Source organism: Neolamprologus brichardi, chromosome 22 (genome assembly GCF_056152115.1).
Source record: "Neolamprologus brichardi isolate AB-2024 chromosome 22, ASM5615211v1, whole genome shotgun sequence".
Lineage (NCBI taxonomy): Eukaryota > Metazoa > Chordata > Actinopteri > Cichliformes > Cichlidae > Neolamprologus > Neolamprologus brichardi.
In genome coordinates, this window is record NC_142124.1 from 8,398,764 (window position 1) to 8,423,414 (window position 24,651).

General features: G+C 39.7%; 1 protein-coding gene across 1 annotated transcript in view; it reads left to right on the forward strand.

Annotated features, from left to right (window-relative positions):
- nudcd1 (NudC domain containing 1) overlaps positions 1-24,651 on the forward strand; it is a 51,473-nt gene that overhangs the window by 23,900 nt on the left and 2,922 nt on the right. The window contains exons 7-9 of the mRNA XM_006794420.3: positions 6,227-6,371; positions 9,966-10,091; positions 18,175-18,334. Coding sequence (XP_006794483.1) covers positions 6,227-6,371; positions 9,966-10,091; positions 18,175-18,334 — 431 coding nt within the window. The remainder of the gene's footprint in view (positions 1-6,226; positions 6,372-9,965; positions 10,092-18,174; positions 18,335-24,651) is intronic.

Here is a 24,651-nt window from a genome sequence, read left to right on the forward strand (position 1 = left end):
AAAGTGTGCAGAGAACATGGATGAACTGACAGCGCGTTGGGCCTTGAAGCAGATGGGCTACAACAGCAGAAGACCACACCAGGTGCCACAACTGTCCCATAAGAACAAAAACTGAGGCTACATTTCACATTGACTTACCAAAATTTGATAGAAGACATTTTTTTTTAATGCTAGGGTCAGTGTGACACCAGCTCAGATGAGTGAAATGTACAGTAATGCAATTTTCTTCTTTCTCACACTTCTGGGGCTGCCATCGGCCCCAAAAGCACCACTTTGAGATCCTGGGGTATAACATATGTAACATAAACATGATCTAATCCATGTGTTGCATAGGAAATTGTCTTTCAGTTGCGTTTTGGGCTTTATTTTCAGTTTTCCTTATACAACACTGAATCACATTATGTGGGATTTTTTTTGACAGTGTTTAGCAGACTCACTGAGTGTTGTTATATCTTCGGTGACCCCGCTAGCTGTGCTTTCAGGGTCAGTAGCTCCTGCTTATGTGTTTCAAGGCAAATTAAATTGAATTGAATTGAATTGAAATTGCTTCTAGGTAATGAGCCTGGCTTTGAGTTATTCAAGAATATTTATTTATTAATAAATCGGGACCGCTGGGAAAGAGGCACCTTGAATTGGACAAACTTCTGCATGCAGACCTGTAAGCAGAGCTTTCACAAAAGTGTCGGATAAAGAAAGCAGGACTAAACTCAGGCAGGAAGTAGTGAAACGCTGACACTCACTTGATATATTCTTGGTCAGTGAAGACCTGGGGCCAAGCCTTCCCATCTCTCTTGCAGCAAAATATTCTTCCACTTGCGTGTTACTGTTTGAGTTATGACTGACAGTAACAAAAGAAAAGAAAAGAAAAGCGACTCCTATCAGTGCAGAAGTACGCGATGTCCACATGTTGTCTAGATTCCCAGTTGTCATCCTCAACAAGCGAGCTAGATCACATTCGTTATCTTGAAGCCACAAAAGGCTTTGCGGAGCTTTTCTCAGAAATCAGACTTCCCGTTTAAATTAAACTAATTTAAACTTGACTAAGGGTATTGTAACATCTTCCGTCCATCATTTGACAAACACAAACTTCATCCACTATGATTCAGTCAGTGCTGAATACTTTTCATATAAATTGGCTCTGCTGATCCAGTACTCAATATGAGTTGAGTCACATCCTCTGGTATAAAACCTTTGATTTTTATTACCATCTTTGCTTCCTGTTCCTTCAATACAAGTCCTCCAGGGCTCCATTCAGTGTGAAACCACGTTACGCAGTCTATTTCCGATAATCCTTGATAACTTTAAAGGCTCTTGTATCTGAGAGGCAGGGAGTATGAATGCATTTGTCTGTCTCTGTCTTTGTTGTGTCCAGAGAAAAAAAACAAAACTAAATCATGGAGGTGAATGTGAGAAGCTATCATTTTATTTTGTATTCTCTAAGCCTGATTATCTCTCAGAGATACATTTTACCATCAGTGTCACTTTCTTTTATTCTGTGTGTGTGTGCTGTTGGTAAGAAGTTCATATCCGGAAGTTCTTCTGAGCTCGGAATATCTTACAGAAATCGCACCTCTGTCGGCAGTGCTGACTGTTGTCCGTAACACTTTATGGTAGACAACAAAATACACAATTTATTTGTTTCCTGTTTAAAAAAAAAATGTAAAATTGTATTTTTGTTTCTTTGCAGACTGAATTTTAATTATTGGGGTGGCTGTAGCTCAGGTGGCAGAGCAGGTCAGCCACTAATCAGAAGGTCGGTGGTTCGATCCCAGGCTGCCTCCTGGCTGCATGCCAAATATCCTTGGGCAAGATACTAACCCCATGTTTGCCTACTGGTGGTGGTCAGAGGGCCCGGTGGCGCCAGTGTCCGGCAGCCTCGCCTCGACCAGGGCAGCTGTGGCTACAACGTAGCTTGCCATTGCCAGTGTGTGAATGGGTGAATGACTGAATGTAGTGTGAAGCGCTTTGGGGTCCTTAGGGAATGAGTAAAGCGCTATACAAATGCAGGCCATTTTTTTTTTACCATTTATTGTAATTTAATGCAAATACCTGAAAACACCCCCCCAATTGTTCTTCCATTGTTTCGATTGAACATTTTCTCAGTACTAGTGTGTTATACGCTTCATAGACAGACAGCTGAGCACCATTTTTCTTCCATGTGCCCTGAAGTGAATTAAGAAGCTGCCTTTTCTGTCTCTTTTATATCTTCTCATTGTTGCCCAAATATAGACTGATTTCATAACATTCAGCAATACAATAGAGTAAGAATGAGACCGGAGTCTGAAGGCCAGAGAGAAGCTGCAGTGTGCGCACACAGATGAACGCTGTAGAAAGTTCACTATTTTTATCAGTAAAATCCGAATAGAGGGAGTGATGTCATTCAGAAAACCGAGGCAGATCTCTTCATGAGGTACATCGTGATATATTACGCTTGGATTCAGTGAGTGAGCAATGATAAAGTGGACCATGGTTAGCAATATCTTACTGAAACCTCGGTCTGTTATATACAGAAAGCATTTAGTTTGCAGGCTTTTCATGTATTGTTGGTAGAAGGCGAATTGTTGTTGGTCCACAGTTTTGAGTTATGGGGACATTCAGGGGTTTTCTTGTTTTGATTATCTTTGCATTATAGTTCTGTATTGTTGAGATTCTGGTCTTTTGTTTTCTTTATGTTCTGGTTGTCTGTGCGTTAAATTAATGGGAGGTTGTTTATACCCTTTTTGCATCCCCATTCTCTTCCCTCTGCGTCCATGTTTTGCCTTCTGTCTCTGGTTTCTGCCTTGCCTGCCTCACAGCAGAACCTATCAGATTAAAATTAACCTTCACTTGGCTGAGGTGACAGCAGTGGTGACATCAGCTGTGAGCAGACGGTCTTCTTGCTTTTCAACTAAACAGCTTCAAACTTGTCTTTAGAGATGCTTATATCCATGTACAGCCCCCTGCTGGCTGTACCCAGGCAGTGCAAGTCTTTGGGTCGTGCATTGGGATAATTTTGTTAACACAAAGTTTCATGTTGCCTTTGCCGTCCTTGAGCGTGGGGCCATTTGCCAAAAGTAATGTCATGGCTGCTTTGGTGTAGTGTCAGATTGTATGACACCTCATGACTTTCTATAACGTGGTGCGCACAGCAACACCACTGTGGAGGCAGTATGCCAGCACAGGGGTGCACATAGGTGGTCCGCAGGTGCGCATTCGCTGTCAAAATAAAAGACGCGCACCAGATAAGAAGTTGCAAGTTTGCGTACATAAGATTTTCTGGAGGAGGACAGACATTTGTTTAGAACTCATATGTCGAAGAAGCTCCTTTAAGCAATTACTTTGGTGTTCCTCCACCTCCAAAGAAATGTCAGAAGTCTGAACCGCAAAAGAAGTATTCTTGGAAAAGTGGTTGCAGGAGGTGAGCTGGCTTCAAACAGATGATGACTGCACAGAGATGTGGTGCAGAATATGCCACAAAATCCCACTCTAGCGGACAAAAACAGCGCCTTTTATATGTACGCAAACGCACGTTGCAACTTCTTATCTGGTGCACGCCTCGAATGTGCACCTGCGGACCACCTATGTGCACCCTGGTGCCAGCAATTCGGCCTCTCTGTGACATATCGCTCTGGGATCATCCCCAAATGACGCAGTGAGAGATTACTGCAACAAGAGGAAAACATTTTACTGAAAACCATTAGACTGCAGAAGGAGAATAAATGGTTATATGCCCAGTCTGGGAAACCGTAATCACACCACCCCCCTGCCACCCCTCTGTAGTCAAATGACTGAAAGTTTATTTAGATAAAACTCTTATTTTGTAAACTCTGCTGCCAGTCTGCCTTTTATATCGCTGCTCACAAAGTGGGCTGTAACAACTGACTGTAACAGATTCAATTTATTTGAATCAGTCAGCTAGACTTATGTGAATGTCATAATATGGCATGCTTACAGCCTAATTGCCAGCTTCTGTTACTTCACTGTCTCTGATATATTTAATTAACATTGCATAATGTTGCTGCTGACTGAAAACGATTTGGTTGACGTGCTTATTGAACTGATGATCATCACTGTGTTTTGACACTGTTAAGCTGCATGTTGTGAAATGTGAAACTTTACAATCACACCATTTATACCAGTGAACGGCGGTAATTTCATTACAAGGAAACACGATTACACACCAACGTCGTTCATTATGCTGCCTTTGCTTAAAAGAAAAAAGCACATAGTACTTTGCAGTGACTGTGGAGCCTCGGTGCTGTGAAAAAGCATTTGCCCCCTTCATTATTATTATTATTATTTCATATTTTTCATACTTTAGAAAAATGTAAATATTAGGCAGAGATAAATGGTAAATGGACTGATTCCTTTATAGTGCTTTTCTACTCTCCCGGAGTACTCAAAGCGCTCTATACAACATACCACATTCACCCAATCATCGGAGAGCAACTTAGGGTTAGTATCTTGCCCAAGGATACTTGACATGCAGACTGGAGGAGCCAGGGATAGAACCACAAACCTCCGACCAGTAGATGATCTGCTCTACCTCCTGAGCTACAGCCACCCCAGGTAACACAAGTAAATATAAAATGCAGTTTTGAAAAGAGCCATCCATTTATTATCTTACGCAGGGTATCACAGGGCTAACACATAGAGACCGACAACCATTCACACCTATGGGCAAGTTAGAATGATCAGTTAACCTAAACCCACGCATGTGCATGTCACCGGACTGTGGGAGGAAGCCGGAGTACCCAGAGAGAACCAACGCAAATATGGGGAAAACATGCAAACTCCACACAGAAAGGCTCCGGCCAGGTGGTGAAGTCGAACTCAGGACCTTCTTGCTGTTAGGCAACAGTGCTAATCGCCGCTCCACGATGCTGCCCGAATTTTAAATAATGATTTCCTTTATTAAGGTGTTTATTATAGATTTTAAGTGTAGATTTGGTTTTAATACATTAGATGCTACAGTTACAAGCTTTCTGTTTGAATTTGATAGTAAACATTAAAGCTTTGTCAAACATATTGGAGAAGTGGCCTAGCTATTGTTTATTAGTGATGCTGATCAAGCTGCCACTCATTTTCTCTTTCTTTATTATCTAGACTAGTCAAAAGTTTGAAATAAATCTCTAAAATATTCATCTTGAAATCGTGTAAGAAAAGTAGCAAATGAGAGCAGCCGGACAACTCACCCAAAGCTGGAAATTCCCACCACATGAATTAAATTGCATTAATTGAGTTCCCGGATCCAGAAGAAGATCTGGAGAACACGAAGGTGACGTCTGCCATTTTTAAACTTACACTTTGGTATGTATTTGTGAAGAATTGAGAGAAAAATTGGCTCCAAAAGTTAATCGCTTCAACATTAACCCAATATCACAGCTTACATTTCAAAACAAATCTAATGACAGATGAATTTGAATAATAATATTTTTTAACAGACAAAACCTGCTCAACAGAGGTAGTAATAATTATAATAATAAAACTCATGTTTTAGGATTTTAGGATTTTTTATTAAAAAGGAAAAACAGTTTATGAATAAATAAAATTAGTAGGGCAGATTCTTTACAAACATTTCTATTTGCAGCTCAAAACAAATCAAAACAAACTTCACTATAAAAGACAAGATAGAATTAATTATATCACTCTTTTATTAAAACTCAAAATACACCTCAAACTAAGGCTTTATGATGTTGCAGTTATTTTGATTTATTGTAAATTTAGTCTTAATTTCAGTCATTCCATTGAGAGGACAGAGACGATCTTTTTACGAGAAGTAATACTGCAGCTTCTTAATGATATTAGGATAGTTGGTAACATTCCAGTTTTTCTTCTTGATGTATTCTGCAGCACAGCCTCAGACACTTCTTGCTTCAGAGAAAGACGATTCATGTCAGAACTGTTTCTGCCCGTCTCAATCTTTCCAAGCCTTTCTATGACCTTTGTCATCATCACTGGAAATTAGCCTATTAAGCTGCTACTGATTGGATGTTTACTCATTGATTGCATCGTTTTCATCCAAAGTACTATAAATACTCTGCCGGCTCTCAGATAGTTTCTGAAATTGTGGAAGGAGAACTTTTTGCAGCTTAAACCATCTTGTGAAAATCACTTAGTGAGCTTTCTGAAGCTGCCTGTTTGCACATTATGTGCTTAAATGTAATGCTATTTCATCGACGGCACTTTTGCTAATGAGTAATACATGTATAATTTGTAATTTTGTATTCTCCGACTCTGTCCCCAGCCTGGAGGTGACCCTGCAGAAGCGTGGTGAGGGGCCCATGTGGCCGGAGCTGGTGATGGGCGACAAGAGAGGGGAGTATGTGATGAGTGATGAACAGGCCGCCCTCATTCATGACAGACTGACTCACCTTACCTCTGAAGACTTGGTGAGGCTCTCTCTTCACATTACACTGATTAAATCCAGTGCTAAATATAATGAGAAACATCTTTTATCTGTACAACCAATATTCTAAATGACTAGCCCCATCCTGTCCAGTTTCTGTACATTTTTATTATGTATATTTTTTATTGACAGCACATTTAAATTAAAGACTGGAGTGGTGGTATGAAACACATACATATGAAAATGAATGAATGAACTGAAGAAGCTTCTCTGATGAGACGTGAAACATCCTCAAAAACTTTAAAGAAGTCCAGTCATTTTTCTGTCCAAGCTCCTTAGAATACAAAGTATGAAAGAAACTTTGTATTTTTATATACTTTTAATTCAAAGTTGACATTCCAGGATTGCATTGAAGTAAAACAAAATCCCTCCATCCCACGAGCAAGAAGAATTAGACTTAAAATATCTGTGACATAGAGCTTGTTGGATATGATGTTATTAAAGAGTAGGGCTGGGCGATATGACCCAAAATTCATATCTCGATATTTTTTAGCTGGGTGGCGATATAAGATATATATCTCAATATTTTTTTAAAGCCATAAGTCACACTGTGTCCCAGATGTCACACAGGCATTTTTATTTACATACAGCATAGATTTACATGAAGAAATTACTCAAAAAGAAATTATGAGCATTTATTAAATAATCATGCTCCATAAATAAAAGAAAACAATGTTGTTTTTGTGCATAACAAAAAGCTCATAATTGTGCAGTCAAAATGTAAACTAACAGACGCTGAGCATAATAACAAAGACAGATTTCACAGCTGCTCTGTTCCCAACTTCTACTGCGTGACTGACAGCCTGGAGTTTGAAATCCTCTTTGTAACCATGTCTCTTAACAGGTGCCATTTATGGCCCTTAGACACACACACAATACGGTAATATTACGTTGAAGCACAGTACGTATCACTCCGCGAGGCTCCAAACTACGGTAGCCGTAATGCTCCGACAATCTATCAAGCGCTGCATCTCCGTAGCTTACCAAAGTCGTACTAAAACATTTTTTGACAGATTGCTAAGCGCCGTGTACCACCTAAAATTGGTTCGCGGTCAGTAAGCACAACCAGAATTCATACATAAGGCGCGCTGTCAACTTTTGAGAAAATGAAGGGATTTTAGGCCGTGCAGCCCCTGTGGGCTGTCGTTAGCATGGTTAGCTCGTTAGCGCGGTTAGCTCGCTAACACGTTGACGCCGTCCAGCCCCACAACTCGCTAACGGAGATTTGCCGTGTCCATCTTGTCGCTGCCTGCAGGTGAAGCTATGGGGGAGGAGGGGGAGCTGTGTTCAGTGAAGGAGAGGCGAGGCCGAGTAACGTTGCGTAGAGACAAAAGTGGACGAAAGAGAGGCACACGTGTGGCTCCACAAGTATAATTATAACGTAACATAGACTATATCGATATAAAGGATATTGTCACATCTTATATCTCGTATGAAAATATATCGATATTTTTTAAAAACTCGATATATCGCCCAGCCCTATTAAAGAGCCATAGATTTATTAAGCTGCTGGAAATATTCTTTAGAGATCTTGGTTCATGTTGACATGGGTATACCACAGGCCAACAGGCACCATGATGAAGATTCAACCAAATACCTTTCAGAAGTTAAAACAGGCGCTGAAATGCCAGTTGGCAGGAATAAGATCCAAACTATCAGTACATGCACACTATTGGTCATCAGAAACCCAGCTGGAGTAATACTGATGTTAAGACAGGAAAATTCCTCACAATGCCTGGACGTCTCCAGTGTTGAGTGAGTGAGTGTTAGAGCCACAATTCACGGATGATCTGATATCGTCGTGTTGGTGTTGTCCCCAGATCATCATGAAAATGTTGTTCCAGGTCCAACATTGCAAGTGACCAATCACATTGTTGTGACATTATTCTTTTGGGCGCCAAGCCATTCGTGCATTTATGAAATTCCAATGTTGCAAGGACAATATCAGTTCCGCTTATGGTTTATTAAAGGGTTAGGGTTTGGGTCAGGGTCCGTTGATCGGCGGACAGAGGCGGTTTCTCGCAGTTTAAGTACAGTTTTTTGTTTTACGGTGGTTTTTCCCGAAGTCGCAAAAGTATGACGTCACAACATTCTGATTGGTCACTTGCAATGTTGATCCTGGAACAACATTTAGTATGATGATCTGGGAACAACACCAACACGATGATATCAGATCGTGCACAATTCCCGATGATTTACCATCCACAGGTGGAGGAGGTGGCTGACATGAAGACATTCTACCAGTGGCTAGAAAAGGCCGGGTTAAAAGACAGCAAAGAAGCTCCAATCATGGCAGCACATTTACCAGATCCATAGAGGCAGAAGTTCACCACAGCTAGCATGATCCAAGATGGAGGCTGTGCAAAATTTAATTATTAATTACATTATTATATTTTAGGCATTAAAAATATAATTTCAACTGAAGAGTTTGCATGTACTATACTGGCAGATTACAGAAATACAAAAATGATTTTACTGCTATAATATATGATTGAAATATAAAGATATTATAGGTTTTTTTAAACCATCGTAATGGTATGGTGCGATCGTGGATCAAAGAGTTGGCAGTTTGTCTTGTAACTGGAAGGTTGCCGGTTCGAGCCCCGGCTCGGACAGTCTCGGTCGTTGTGTCCTTGGGCAAGACACTTCACCTACCACCTACTGGTGTTGGCCAGAAGGGCCGATGGCGCGATATGGCAGCCTCGCTTCTGTCAGTCTGCCCCAGGGCAGCTGTGGCTACAACCGTAGCTTGCCTCCACCAGTGTGTGAATGTGAGAGTGAATGAATAGTGGAATTGTACACCGCTTTGAGGGCCCCGAAAAGCGCTATATAAATGCAATCCATTATTATTATAAAAGTGTAGTTTCATGACAACTTAAACTTATTCAAGGATAACTGGGAAGTTATCAATGAGATGTTTTTTTAAAGTTCCTGATAAGTAAGTTTTTTCTCGTGTTACAACAATACTCTTCTAAACATCAATTTCCTTTAAAGCTGTCTTTTTCTCTGATTGGTCACATTGCCTTTTAATGATTTTATATACTTGTGTTTTATATAGATAGTGCATACGTATTAAAATAGATGGGTAGAGAGGGTTTCTTGGTATGGAAGGTGTGGGAAAATCTTTAAGCAGTTTATATTCATATCACCCGACCATCTGTGTGGCTGAATCACTCAGCATGAGTGTTTGAAATATTACTCACATATAAAGCTTTCATGAAGCGTAGCCTTGGCTTTGCTTTCTTTGGAGGTTTTCTCATGACCTCTCTTACATTTCTTCTTTCTTTTAACATCCCCTCCTCCCCTAAGCTCTCCCATCTCTGCTCCCTTCCTCTTCAGCTGCTCTGAGCCCTCTTCGTCTGGACGACTTGTACACATTGTAGCTCTCTAGTTTTCAAGAGTCGCTCACAGTTGCCTGTTCAGTAGCATTTTTAGGCAGCTCCTCTCTAATCCTCGCCCTTCGTTAGTATCGTCTGGGTCCACTTGAGGCTCTTGGTGCTAGCTCTGCCTTTTACATGTTAATAAATGCAAAGCAAGTGTAACCATGGCCTCTGTCTTGCTTTCTTTTTTTGTCCAGAATGGAAACCCTGACAGGGACAAGCCCCCTTGTAACTCTCAGGAGCTGGAGGACTGCGATGGGTTTCCTGAAGACAGCTTTAGCCTCACACACTTTGATGAGCAGTCACTCAAGCCCACTCAGGTGGTGAGTATCCTTTCTCTTCTTCACCGGTAAACACTTTGAGTCTCCAGCTCTTCAATTCTGAGCCCTCAGATTTAACATTTCCAGACAGCTGTCACCTCTGTCTATCCGTTATTTCCTTCAAGCACACTGTTAGCTACCTGATGCTTTGTGTGAGCATGTTTGTATTCAGCGTCTGCCCCGGTGAATGAGGTGTTGTTGGCATCGCCCTTTAACAAGGCACTTGATCAGAGAGCACCACAAAGGCCCACTGAAGAAGAACAGGCACACCTACTTCATCACTCATCCTCGTGATATGAATAGTAAGAAGGTGAAACGTTGTACCTGATGGCTATTTTTCTAAACCTGTATGTGCACAATATATTCATCAAGGAGCAACATGGCTCCACGTTGGGTGGTCAAGTGGTTAGAGGCACTGTGCATCGCTGACAAATAGATCTGATCTAATGTGCTGCATCAAAGCGCAGATTTACTTTCTGATGTCTGAGATCTTTGCTTTCATTTATTGTCATTTTTTTCTGGTTGTTTCAGGGGATTTTATATTGTTGTTCAGATCACAGCTGAGTCATATATTGACTTTTTCCTTTTGTATGGACAACGATGTGGACTTGTCACCAGAGAGATTGATGGTATCTGTCCACTGAATATAAAACACTTTGGATCACTAGGGCGCCTTTTGTCAAAACCCAGACAGTCTTTAGGGAGAATCAATTTTAGCATTAGCATTTTAAGCAAAAAGCCAGACTGGATGTATAATGTTAGTTACAAGAATTACACTTTCATATAATCACCAAGCTGCAAAGTGCAGTCTCGCTATTGGCTGTACTTAAGCGCACTGAGTTAAAGGCTAAAATCTGTATACTTAGCAGGTGCAGTGTTTACCATGCTCAGTGTGGTATGTTGATGTGTTGACTAATTAGCACTTAGTACCAATTTAGGGAGCGAGCATATGGGACCCAGATAGGAAAATGCATATTAGTAAGGTGTTTTTTAAGGATAATGGTGTATGCCAGGAAAGTCTTTCTTTTCTTGCTGTTTCATGTTTTTTAACCTTGAGTGAGGCGGCTGCTATGTGTCTTCATATCGGTTCTATTTGGAAAGTTAGAAAGTGTGATAGATGAAATTATTATTATCTATCTATAGAAAGCACTCTATACTACTTGAAGTATGGAGTGCTTTGAGTGCTCAGGCTTAGTAGAAGATAAGAAAGATCCAGTCCATTTAAAAATTGACCTTTTTAAAAGTTGAAGTGTAAAACAAACCAGAAACCAAATGTTTGATCTTAAAATTAAAAGTTGTGCCTCGCTGACTGCAGTCATCATATTTTGAAATGCACAGTTTGTACTTTGAAAGTGAACGATCACCCTTCACAGTTTGCATCGCATTTTTGAAGTTCACCAGCACTCTGAGAGTAGATGGAGACTAGATGTTTCCAGATGAGTCGACGTCTTTCATGCAAACTATTGTCAACCGTGGGAATCTGCTAGCAACCAAAACAATTGTAAGGAGGTTTTCGGTGCAGGACTACATCCTTTTTAGGACTAATTTTGCCTCGGGACTACCAGCAACCAGTTGCAAATCAGTCACATGGGTCACCGAGTTTTGTGGCTACTTTTTATCCAGAATAAATTTGATCTCGTTTCTTTTTAAACATTTTCAAAATGTAACAAATAAGTGACTTTTTATTTCCTCTCACACCAAACAAGCAAAAATATAAAGTGTTAATAATGTTTTTACTGTACTCTTCCAACAGAAGGTTTGTAAAGCTGCACGCCGAAATATCATCCCTATATTATTTGCAGTTTTTTTGCTTCTTGAATGCGTTCAGTTTGCATGACGAGAAATTAGCAACTTTGTCTTTGTTGTCCGTTATTCGCCCCAAGGTGAAAATCGGACGTCACAGTTTGCAGTTTCTTTAGAACAACATCTATTTTAGTTTGTAAAAAAGAGGCTCACAGTTGATGAGGAAAGCAAGGATTTAATGGGTTTTGCATTTGTATTTTAAGGACATGCCAAGTATGCTTTCACATTTATAAAAAAAAAAAAACACATCCTATTGCACACTCCACTCAATGACGTGTTTGTAAAAGCAGCAGTTTCAACGTCACTTCTGAAGGAGCATAACTGGATGTTTTGTTTCCACCAGCCCGGATACTGTATATAGCCAATTGCAAAAGCTCTATTCATGTGTGAATATTAGACCACAGTACATCCGCCACTGATGTTCCCTTTTCACTTTTCTGTGTTTCGTTTGGGCAAAATAATTCCTGTGTTCATAATGAAAAATTCCCCGTCACAAAAACTCGGTAAAAATGAAGCCTTTCATTATTTAATGAAAGCCTAATAACAACTATTGAGTGTCCAGTACAGTGTTTCTGCTCAGACTGTGATGAAGGGCTAAATAGGAATAAAAGCCCTTTAATGTTTCTCCCTTCATTTACTCTGCAAATAGTACAACCAGGCAACCTGCTGCTCTTAATAAGTTTGATTGTAGTTGTTTCTGTTCCATCAGTCTTTTGAAGGAAGGCTAAATCTGTGTGTTTGTGTGTGTGTGTGTGTGTGTGTGTGTGTACATGGATGCGTGAACGTGTCTGTGTACAGGATTTCATCCAGGAAGCCTTACTTTTCCATTCTTTGGCTCCGTACCTCATTTTATCCACCTTAATGCTTCAGCCGCCTGCCTGCCCACTAGGATACCTGACCTTTTTCAGAAAGCCTTTTAGCTTAAAATTTGGGCTTCTCCTATTAATTTGCCACCTTTGACTGTGTGTTTGTCTGCGGCTCTGATCCCACCTGAAAAAGATGAAGAATGGTTTTTGTGTGCTTTCCTCAGATGGAGGCTGTGAGTCACATCTACTTTAGACACCTGTAATGGATTTTGCAGCCGTGCTTCTCTCAGCATCATGTAGGCTGTGCAGCAGGATCAGAAAGTTTTTTATGATATCATTTGTTACCAGAAAATGATAATTGGATTGAAACGTTTTCAGACATTTAAGTTATAAGATATATTTGAATGTTCTGAGAATGGGTGTTTTGCTTTTTCTTGTGAAAAAGTTTTCTGTTTGTTGATGGCAGTCTGTCAGCGCTTCGTCGAGCTCTTCTACGCTCTTTGTTGCTGTTAAATTTGCCAGCAATTTCCTGCTTGGATGAGATAGAGTTATTACTAACAGTCCGACCTTTGAATGTCATACTGTTATGACTTTATGTCTGGAAGGGAACTCAGCGTTGTTCAGAAACGAGCAAATTTCTGCATATTTCTATATGTTAACATCCTGGCCATGACTGCCTGTGAACCCTTCCTAATGCAGTCAACATCACAGTCACTAAGTGCAAATATGGGCTTTTAAGGAGCGACAGAAGCCAGTTCTCATTAGAAAGGGAGTGCACTGCATTTATGATGAGACAAAACAATGATGACATTGTGAAACAGAATACCGCACTGCTATTTATTATATTTTATCTTGGTTCCTCAGCTATTACATCAAAGGCAACTTAAATTTAATCATTTTAAGCAAATCCTGCCAGAACCGTTATGACTTATAATTTACAAACAATAAATAAATAATTAAAGGAGAGATCTGTCTTATCTAAGACACAATGGGAAATTCACATTGTTCTGATCTTCGAATCCTTTCATTTAGACTGGTACTAGTTGTGCAGTTTAATTTATAATTTGTTAGACTTGTAAAAATTCTTTCTTCTGAACACTATCACATTTTTTCTTTGTTACAAATTCAGCAAATATCTTCAGCTGATTCCAAGTATTGAACTTGTATATAATAGGTGTTCACTGGAATGGTTTACAAAGACACCTTCACAACATCTAATCAAGTTAGGAACACTGTCAGAAAGACAGGTGTGTCATTCTCAAGGTTTACAATCAAGATTGGACGACTGTGTACCTTGTATTTTCGTGTATTTCATTACAGCAACGGGGAAATCACTGACTAAGTAAGTCACCTTTTCTTAGCCTGAAAGTGCTCCTCAGTTCTTCTTCTTATGTTTGGTCTCTTTAAGGGTTGTCGCAGCAGATCATCTGCCTCTGTCTACTCTATCCCCATCATCCTCCTCTGTCGCACCAGCCCTCTTCACGTCCTTCTTCTCTACATCCATGAATCTCATTTGTGGTCTTTTTCTTTTCTTCTTACTTGACTGCTCCATATTTAACATCGCCTGTCCCTCCTCTGCACATGTCCTCGCTTTACTTCTGAACAAGTCAACTGGAGCTGTCCTTATAATATAGTCATTTCAAATTTTGTCCATCCTGGTCACTAAATGCAGAGAGACTCACAAACAAGACCTAGTAGAGCATATCAAGGAAGGAAGCACGGCATTTGGTGATGTCCATGAGATCCATGATTCAGCCAGTCATTGTCTGCAAATGTTTGTTTTTTTATCCAAGTAATAAAAACAGTCCTTATATTTAAAATAGTACTAGTCTGTCCAATTACATTGGTGAACAGCAGTTCACCCCTTGAATTGAAGCTGAAAGTCTGCACTTTAATCACATATTGATTGTTTTACCACTCTAACCCTAACCCTAACCCACTCAATTCCACTATTGCAGCATAGAGACAAAATTGCAAAAAAGTCCCTTATGGTCCAACTAGCAAGTTAGCTCTTTTAATTGTGAATGTAGTTATTTATTCAGATTATCTAGAAGATGGATATATTTTATTTAACTTAACTACTCTATTGTGTCTATTGTTCTTTGTGGAGGGGGCATGGGGAGTAAGACCCCCTGGATAAATTAGGAGGGTTATGTAAGAAAGGGCAACAGGGTGCTGGTGGAAATTGTGCTACTGCTAGCTAAAGACAAAGGAAGTGGAGCAGGGGAAGGCATGTTAGAAGGTAGGAGAGAAAAGGAAAGGTAGGAGTGTAAATGCATGGTCAGTTAAAGAGGCATGGCTTAGATGGTTTGGTTATGTGCAGAGAAGGGATAGTTGATATCTTGGACAAAGGATGGTGAAGATGGAACTGCCAGGCAGGAGGAAAAGAGGAGGTTCACTGAAGTAGTGAAGGAGGACATGCAGAGGGCTGGTGTGGCTGACACTAAGGATGGGGTGATATTAGTGGCAGATTATTTGCTGTGACCCCTAAAGGGAGCAACTGAAAGAAGAAGAAATCCTTTAAATAAAGAACTGGTTTCAAAGTCCAGTTGTTTTGTAGCTCTTGTGAAACTGCTACACAACTTAACTTTTTTTTTATTTCAATTGGCCCGAGAGGCAGTGTAGAGGTGCTTAATTTCAGTGTGAAGATACAAATGTGGTGTGAAGTTGGCATCTGTTCAGGTGTTGCATTGTCGACCAGGATAGGTGTAATTCCACAAACTAGTCATCTGACAATCGCAGAGCACAAAGAGCTTCCCTGAACTGCAGTTTGTTTTGGGGGGTTTTGATCAATGGGTATTACAACACAAACACACACAATCACTGGGAGAGACATCCCAGCCTCCTCAGGTGGAGGTAGAGTCACACATTTATGATATGCAATTTCCTAAAGAAAAGCTTTGATTTTACACTCTGGTTATAACTGAAGGTCATATTTGACTGTCCTTTGGTGCAGCTGGCTCCCTTTCTGTCAAACAAAACACTTGGATGGTTTTTAAAAGATACAATTGAGCGTCTCGGGCTGATTAGAGTGTAAGTAAACAACGCTTTGTCCTCTCCCTGTAAAGGCGAGTGAGCAACAGCCTTCTAAGAGCGTGACGGCAGCAGTGATGACAAGGAGTTGGCATTTCAGCTGTTATAACAGACATCTGGCCCCTGCATACAGATGCATTTTTTCCCCTTTTCTGCAATACCAAGTTCCCACTTCCTGTCATCATCTATAAACCATTTGATTAAAAATAAAACAGCTTTTACTGACAGGTTTTTTTTGCTTTTTTTTGAAAATGTTAGCAGGTATGAGTAATTATTAAGTACTTTTCTATACAGGCTTCAGTGGCAGTACCTTGCATTGTGCATATATTATGCAACCGCTATATAATATACCTAAAAATGTCTTAACTCACAGACTGGCTTTTTTTTTTTTTATCACTCTCAGTTGTGAATATTGTATCTCCGTGTTGAAGCTAATACAGGAATTAGCAGGAATTCTGGATTCAGGAGGATAATCCACTGCTCCCTTCAGTTAAATCCTTCTTATTCAATAAAGGCTTTGTGAAGAAGCTAAAGTAGAATACAATACAAAATACAATACAATACTAATACAATCACTATTTCTATAATCTTTTTAGTGTCACTCTGTTTACTTTTTGTCTGGGTTTAAATCGCCACAGCTTGTAAGGTGAGACCTGAACCCCCTGCAGAGAAAGGTGTTTGTGAAAATAATGCAATAAAAGGCTTATGATTGTTTTTCTGTTTTTTTTTTTTTTTTTTTTTTCTCCTTTCCTGGAAACAAGCAGGAGAATATTAGTATTCTGAAAATGGTTTTATTTTCCTCATCCACACGTAGGTAGTTTTATGTACAATAATCATGCTAAGAACAGGCAAAAACAGGTTCGCCTACAGTGCTTAACAAATATATGAGACCACGTGTAATAAAAAACAAGAAAACAGAAAAACTCTTTTAAAAAATTATGCTATTTTTTAGGCAAATAGCAAACTGAGTTCACATTTTTAAACCCAAATTTTATTCGGGTCCCTAGAAATCAATCAAGCACGTTAAACCACTGGGACTAATTTTTATGTTCTGGGATGCAAGTAAATGTCTGCAATTTGGCATCTGAATGAAAAAATAATGTGCTATTTGAAATTCATGGATAATAACAATAATTATATTTTAGTTACAAAAAAGTAATTTCAATCAAAGAGCTTAGCCATTACAGAAACAAAACTTAATTTTTGATAATTACCAGTACTATTAATTTATGGCAGCTGTTGCATAAACCTTACAGTGTGTGGTTATCTAATTCATTTTTTAAGGAATGACCATTAGCTAACTTCTAACTCTGGTCTAAAAAGTGTTTCTTTGATTCATATATTAAAGGCCGCAGGTGGTAGTGATCCTACCAGGCATGTAATTTGTATGCAGAAACCCTGGATGTTGGTATGCCAGTATTAGTCAGCAGAGCCAGTATTGAGCCAATGTAGTGCTAATTGTCACTTTTATAGTTTAATACAGCTGAAACAGCGTTTAACGGTGATGTTTTCAAATGTGAAGCATGTATTGGGATGCAGTGGTACTGTTTTATGGCAGAGATTACTCAGTATCTTATCACAGGCTTTCTTTTTTATATGTCTAGGCCTGAATAGGTCATTGTTCCTCTGACTCCCTGTTGAAGGCTTTCATCAGATGTACTTACTACAAGATCCATGGTAGTAACATTAAATGGTTTATAGGGAGAGGGAGAACTAATCAATGAGATCACATGCAGTAACCTTTAAATTAATGAAACCTGCACTCGTCCTCCTCTGGCAGCTTCCAAACTTGTGATTTAAGTCAATTTAATTTGGTACACTTATTTGTTTGTTTCGTATTCACTAGTCATGTCACAGGGCAGGCAGTGGCATCGCTATCAGTCACCTCCCCCACATAAACACACACAGAGGCTGTACCAAAGCCTCACACTCCAAGTCAACCACAAGTGGCAAGAAAATGAGTTTTAGAGAGGAGAGATGACGGCTTCCTAAATGGCTCTTCATTGTTTGCTACAATCATCCACCAGCTTATGAGCTGGTTTATGCAGCGTTTTGAATGCTTGTCAAAAGTGTATTGAGATGGGGAGGACAACGCCGCCTGACAGCCTCTGAGACAAGTTGGCAGTTTTCATCAAGTGAGGAATCAGTGTGAACAGTCAGATGCCGAAAAGGAGTTATGTCATAACAACAGTCGTTTTCTCTCCAGAACAAATGGAGTTGGAACAGAATAGCAGCAAACCACACAGAGTTAGGACAAGCACATTTATCAGAATTTAATATGAGGCGAATACAAACAAACCTGCTGAACTCAGGTTAAGATGCAAAATACAGGGAATAGCATTTCATGTTTTGTTTTTGCTGCTGAACCTCTACAACCTCAAGGATCAACACACTAGTTTTTCTTAGGACATCAACATAAAACCCTCATGTTTGTGTGTCTCCAGGTGAATCTAGGGAGTCACCAGTACCTGTTCACGGTTGACGCGAACCCATCCGAAATGCCGTGCCTCTGCCTCCGACATGACGTGGACGCTCTCGTTTGGCAGCCTCGTCCTGATCAACCCGGTAACATGTGGGAGCACATCGCCACGTTCAATGCTTTGGGTAAGAGTTTAAAGTTGCAACACTTACTCTGTGAATTTCCCTCAATTATAGACCCACTAAACCCAAACACATAAGGAACACCTGCACAATTATCCTATGAGGCTACAGTGTAATGCATAAAATGCAGATGAAGGTCAGGGGTTAATGTTCACATCAGACATCTGAATGAAGGTAAATCTCATCTGTTCTCTCGTGGTTGTTGGTAGTAGACAGGCTGCTCTGATCCAAAATGCTCATTTGTTGTTTGCCACAACAGTCTGTAGAGCTAACGTGGGATTATATAAGGGGCAGTTCTGCTGAAAGGAATGCTTTGTTGACGAGAAGATGAGAGGAAAACTCTTCATCTGTTCCGAACTGAAGCCTGGAGACAGATGGGCCGAGCAAGCAGAAGAAGACCTCAATTCTTGTTGGCAAACAATAGAAATTTGTGGCCACAGGAAGCACAGACTCATAGAAACTGCATACTGGAGAGAACGCATCCTGATCTGGTAATTCTGAATTTCTGTCCCAGACTGCAGATGGTAGTCACTTCCCCTCGACAGCATGAATCCTTTCTGAACCAACCTTCCTTGTCTCAGCAGTCCAGACTGCTGGTGTCAGTAGGTCTGTGATGGCGTGGAAACTTTTCTTGTCACACTGAACACCAGCCACAGCCTATCTGAGTGCTGTCGCTAACCAGCTGCATCCCTTTATGGCCTCAGTCTGGGGGTTTCCAGCATGACAATAAACAACGTCATAAAGCAAATTGGCTAAAAGTGAGTTCTGAGATCTGTCATGGATTCCCCAGTCACTGGAAAAGAATCCAAAAAGATGTGGTAGGATTTGAGGCTTTTAGCTGCCAGCGTACAAATCTGCAGAGTCTCAGTCAAAAGTGAAACCTAATTTATGTCCCCCTGGACTCAGGTCTGTTACATTGCATCTGCTACAAAGTTTCCTTTTAACCTTTTTTTTATTATTTTAATTTTGGGCAAAGAGAGCAGTTAAAGACATGCAGCAAGGGACAGCAGGTCGGACTCGAACTTCAGCCACTGCTTTTGGGCCGTAAGGCGTACGGGCACCTGGTCAATCAGTAAACTGTACTGGTGCCCATCCTTTTTAGCCATTTAAGAGTGTTTGTAGTTTGAGAACTGACTGGATATTCAAAGCTCTGTTTGACTTTCTGCCTGCCTCATCTGCTCAAAAAAGAAAAATAAGGCTTGGAACACATTGTTAGAGGAGCAAAGATCTGCCTCTGAAATGTGCTGTAGTCACAGTTTGGTCCAGCGGCTTCCCCCAGTGGGCTTCCAGCACTAGTGAAGATCTCCAGCAGACATGGTTGAAACCCTGAGATCATCTCCAGGATCAAAACTGGTCACAAAAATGGAAAATCAAGTCCAGTCGGACTCTTACAAACTAGCTATTTATACTTATATACATCATTATTTTAACATTTATTCCATGTTAACGACACATTAGACTAGGGGTCGGCAACCTGCGGCTCTTTAGTCCTTATAGTGCGGCTCCGCGTGGTTTGGAAAAATAAATTAGAAGTATTTAGCTGAAGTGTATTTTATTTATGTTAGTTATTTTTTTTATCTTGTAGTTCTAAATTGGACAATTATTGTGATATTGAAATATAAAAATTAAAATTATATTTTATTATTTTTTCATCGCTCAAAATAAGCGTCACACTCGCGGAAGCCGGTGTACCCGCCGAAACGCCGTGCATTTATAGATTTATAGTTAAGGCGGCGAGGCGTGATTGCGGGTGATTGCAGGTGCCGCTCAGGTGCGCCCGCTGCAGACCACACCCCGCCACACACATTAACCAGGTAAAATACATATTTAGGCAGATTTTTGCAAATATCTATTTTTCCTTTTTTAGCAGCATAGTGCTTTTTTCCAATTATTTTTTAAAACTCAGGTCAAGGCTCCAAAAGCCCAAAGGCGATATAAGGATGGCGGCTCACAACAGTTTTTATTTGCTACATGGATCATTTTAGTTCAGCTGGGTGTCTTTCCTTTTGTTATATTTCTTTAAGAGTTCAAAATGTGTTAATTACATAAATAAAATGTAATTTTCTCATTAGCACTTCATGGATTTCATAAGAAACACACCTTAGTTGTGTTTCTTAAGGTAAAAAACAATATATACAGTGTTATCTTCATTTTAGATGTCAAAAAGTACTTGCGGCTCCCAGTGTTTTCTTTTGCGTGGAAACCGGGTCCAAATGGCTCTTTGGGTCTTAAAGGTTGCTGACCCCTGGCTTAGACTATTAGAGCCATCCCCTCCTATTCCTCAGTGTCAGCATCCTAAACCAAGTCAGCTCTATAGGAAAAGTATGGGCCCGAAAGCTGGACATCACCAGTTTGAGTCACCACTGAAGTGTTTTTTTTCTTTTATGAAGGTTTGGTTCATTTAATTTTTTTCAAATCAATAAAGAGATAACAGAAATACGTTTTAAACTCAGACTTTCTCTTACTAGGAAGTCTAACAACAGTGCCCCGGCTACATTTAAGAAGTGAAACCTTGAACTGTTGTTTTGGAACTATTTTTCTACCTTGATCGGACACTGAAAAAAAACAACAACTGATAAGTTATTTAAAATAAAATTCTTTGCTGGGTCCTAATAAATAGTTTACTATTCGGTTTACACAAAGTGGTGTTGATGAGTACAGATACAAAGTACAAATAGAACCTGGCTTTACCAGTATTAGGTTCAAAGCAGAAAAAAGACTAATTCTTTGAAACTAAAGGCAAACAGGTTCCTGCATTTGTAGTTTTTATACTAAATCTTCATACAAAAGCGCTGCAGTGAATCTTTAACAGTTGCTGAGTTTCCGGTTTTCAGCACATCTTTCATGATAACACACTACAGCGCCTTTTAAGCCTAACAAATATGGTTATGTTGTCAAACCAACACTTTTTGCACCCATTTGCCACTCGAGAGGAATAAATGTTGTTTCCCAGGCGCTTCTCGGGCCTGTTAACATTAAAACAACCTCCAGCTGTGTGTGAGAGGCAGAAACTGGGACGATGGCTAGCCAGTAGCTTCGGCTTTATATTTAATAAAGGAAATGATACTACAGTCAGGGCTTAGAGGAAATATTATTGTTTCAAAACCAAACAGAAATATCTTTTTGCAGAAAGAGTTGTAAGAGCTGTAGTGCAAAGTTTATCCCAAGATGTATGAGTCACAGTAAATGTCAAACTGATGTAAAACTCTATCTTTATGATTTAAAAAAAAAAAGACAGCATAAGATGAATAATTAATTTCACACGCTGATAACTTTACATTTAAGTCCAGTATCACGCTGCTGCTGCTCCTGCTGCTTCACAACTTCAGAGGATAGACAACTAAATGACTGCTTTAAAAGTGTAGTTAATCATAACGGGGACAGCTTTGCATATAAACCTTTTAAACTGCTCTGGATAATATATCTGAGTGTGAGGACTGCATCGTAACGTGTCTGTTAGCTCAGACACTCACCGATCTGCTGAGATTGTGCCTGTTTCCAGAGCCGCGTCTCTTTCAGTCTCCTGGTCTGTGTAATTTATCTCCTCACTTGTCTCTTCTCATCTTAAAACAACAGACAGCTGAAGCACTTTGACAGCCGTGACTTCTTCATTTCTCTTTTGTTAAGAAGGCGCACTTACCAAACAGCACATTTCTGTTTGGAGTATATCATCCAATTTTGGACTGCAGATGGATCCCTGGTGATATTTTCGGAAATTACCTCAATGAGTCGGAACAAGGCACAGAGAGAAACAGGACTCAAAATGTGGATGCTTGAGCACCAGAGATCCTTGTAACATACTAGAAATGACTATGCCACACCACCATTAAATGTATTTATGTGAAAGAGTCCTTAAAAAGTTTGTTAATGTCTTAAATACTTCAGTTTGCAGAGGTAGGGGTTTTTCCTGCAAAGTAAAGAGATAATTTGACTGTCAAATGCCAAAAATAAGCGAAGAAAAGAACTATGGAGTAAAGTGGCACAGGCTCTTTTACTATAACCATAACTACTATAATTATAGTAGCTATAACTATGTGGTCTTATAGTCTTTATAAATGAAAACGCCACAAGAATTTCCAGCATGCAGTGATGGAGTTTATGGCCCCTCTATTCATGTAAATGAGGCAGTACCACTGCATTGTTATGGCCTTGCTTTGTAGTGTGACCCACCTGCTCAGGCTGTTTTTCTTTGGGCAGATGGATAATAACAGACACTCCTGTTGGTTTAAAGCTGGTGTCCCTAAATGCTTATTGGTCAGGTAGAAGGTGATTTAAACTTGGGACAGCGGTATATATGTGAGGGCAACGGTGCTGTTTTTGTTTTTATTTTCACAATAATGAAACCACGGTGTGGTTAATGTGTGCTTCCATTCCATGATTGGGGTTTTGAAGCTCTTAAAACTTCTTATATTTAACTTGCATATATCTGTGTGTGTGTTTGATATGTTTCCTTAGATAATACTTTTCAGAGATTTGAAATCTATAAACCTGTAGTGTGTTTAGTATTGACTGTGCTGCTTAAGGCTCTGCTACACAACACAACTACACAAGCTAATTTTATTAAGGACAAATGTTGAGCTGCAGGAGAGAAATCGCTGGTTTTGTGTTTTTGAATTGCCGTGGTGTCAGATGGGAAATCTTAGGCATGCAGGAAGTGGCTCATCAGATTGCAAGAGTGAAAGATAATTTGTTTTTCAGCAGCAGAGGAACGATAAAGTCTCACTGTCGCTAATATCAGGGAGCAGATGTACAAACGGTGTGTACATATGAGAAGGCATACTGGAGCAACCTGGTATTTATAAGTGATAAGACGCACTCACCTAAATGAAACTTTACAGCACTGTCTAACATTTCTAGAGTCATGTGGGTGATGTGATGAGACGATAAAATAAACGATGGTGGATGGAAGCCTTAGGTGCAATTAGAGGAGCATTTAGTAACTCAGTTATTTACGAATAATCATGAACTCTCATTAACATCCAACCGTTTCTTTCTATGGGGTGGTCTTTTTACTTTATGTAGTTTATATAGGTAAAGTGTTTTCCAATGAAGAATTCAGCATTTTCTGTATTTGATTCTGATTATTAGGATGTCGCTACTATTGATGATTTTACAGGTTTACACGGCTAATAAAAGCCGGTTTGCTGCAGGTGCAGAAACTCACTGACACAGCTGAAATAGCTGTTTGTCTTTGCAGCACTTCACACTGACAGATGTAATAGCTAGTGCAGCTACACGGACGAATGCAAACTGTGGGAGTGCAAATCAGGCCTGTGCACATCTTCCAGTATGAAAATGACTCGACACTTATAAACATCTTTATAAATCAGATGAGTAAGAATGACTGTTTTGTGCTTTTGGCCCAGCTCTTTGGTCTTCTTGAAGTGACCTTGGCAAATATGCAATTTCCAGTTCAGTGAAAGCAAATGATCAAAGACTTATGTTGTTCAAAGCTTAAGGAGTGAACCGTCCATCCATCCATTTTCTTTTTATGTTTTATTAGTTTTCTTATTTATACAACATGTACAACAAATTCAATTTAATCACCGTGAGGGGGAAAGCAAAACCAAACCGAACAACAACAGAAGAGACAAACGGACCAAAACAAAACCAAACAAAACACAAGAACAAACAAACAAACCAAGAAATACAATGGCATTATACAAAATCAGGCCTCCCATTTTGTACATATTTCAACCATTTCAACCAATATTCTTCAAATGAGTCCGCCTGGCACTTTAGCCTAAAAGTTATTCTTTCCATAACAAAAATATTATATATCACATCATCTATGGTAGGAATATCCTCTTTAATCCAAAGGTGAGTTATGGCCTTTTTGCAAGCTACCGACAGCACACTGAACAAATATTTATCCGGTTTGCATAGATTACGACTCTCTAGGTTGCCTGGGTACAATAATGCAAAATGAAATTGTATTTTCATCCATCCATTTTCTTAACTACTTATGCAGTTCAGGATTTTGGAGCCTGTCCTTGCTGTTGTCCTGGACAGGCCGCCAAAAAAGGAAAAGCTTTGTCAGTGTTTCAGCTTTTAACATGATTTAAAGCATCACTGCCAAACTGACTGACTTATTGATTAATTGTCCAAATATCAAAGGTGGCATCTTTAAAGGAATTTAATTGTCTCTGATTTCATATTCAAGAGGCTGAAACTGGAAAATTCTTTGTATTTACAGTAATTTGATAAATTACTTAAACAATGAATGAATCAGTGACTATTTCTTTTCTTTCTGTTACATCTATTTAGACCTTTTCAGTATCTGTAACTATTAACTGAACATGTCTGCTGTGGTGCGTTCT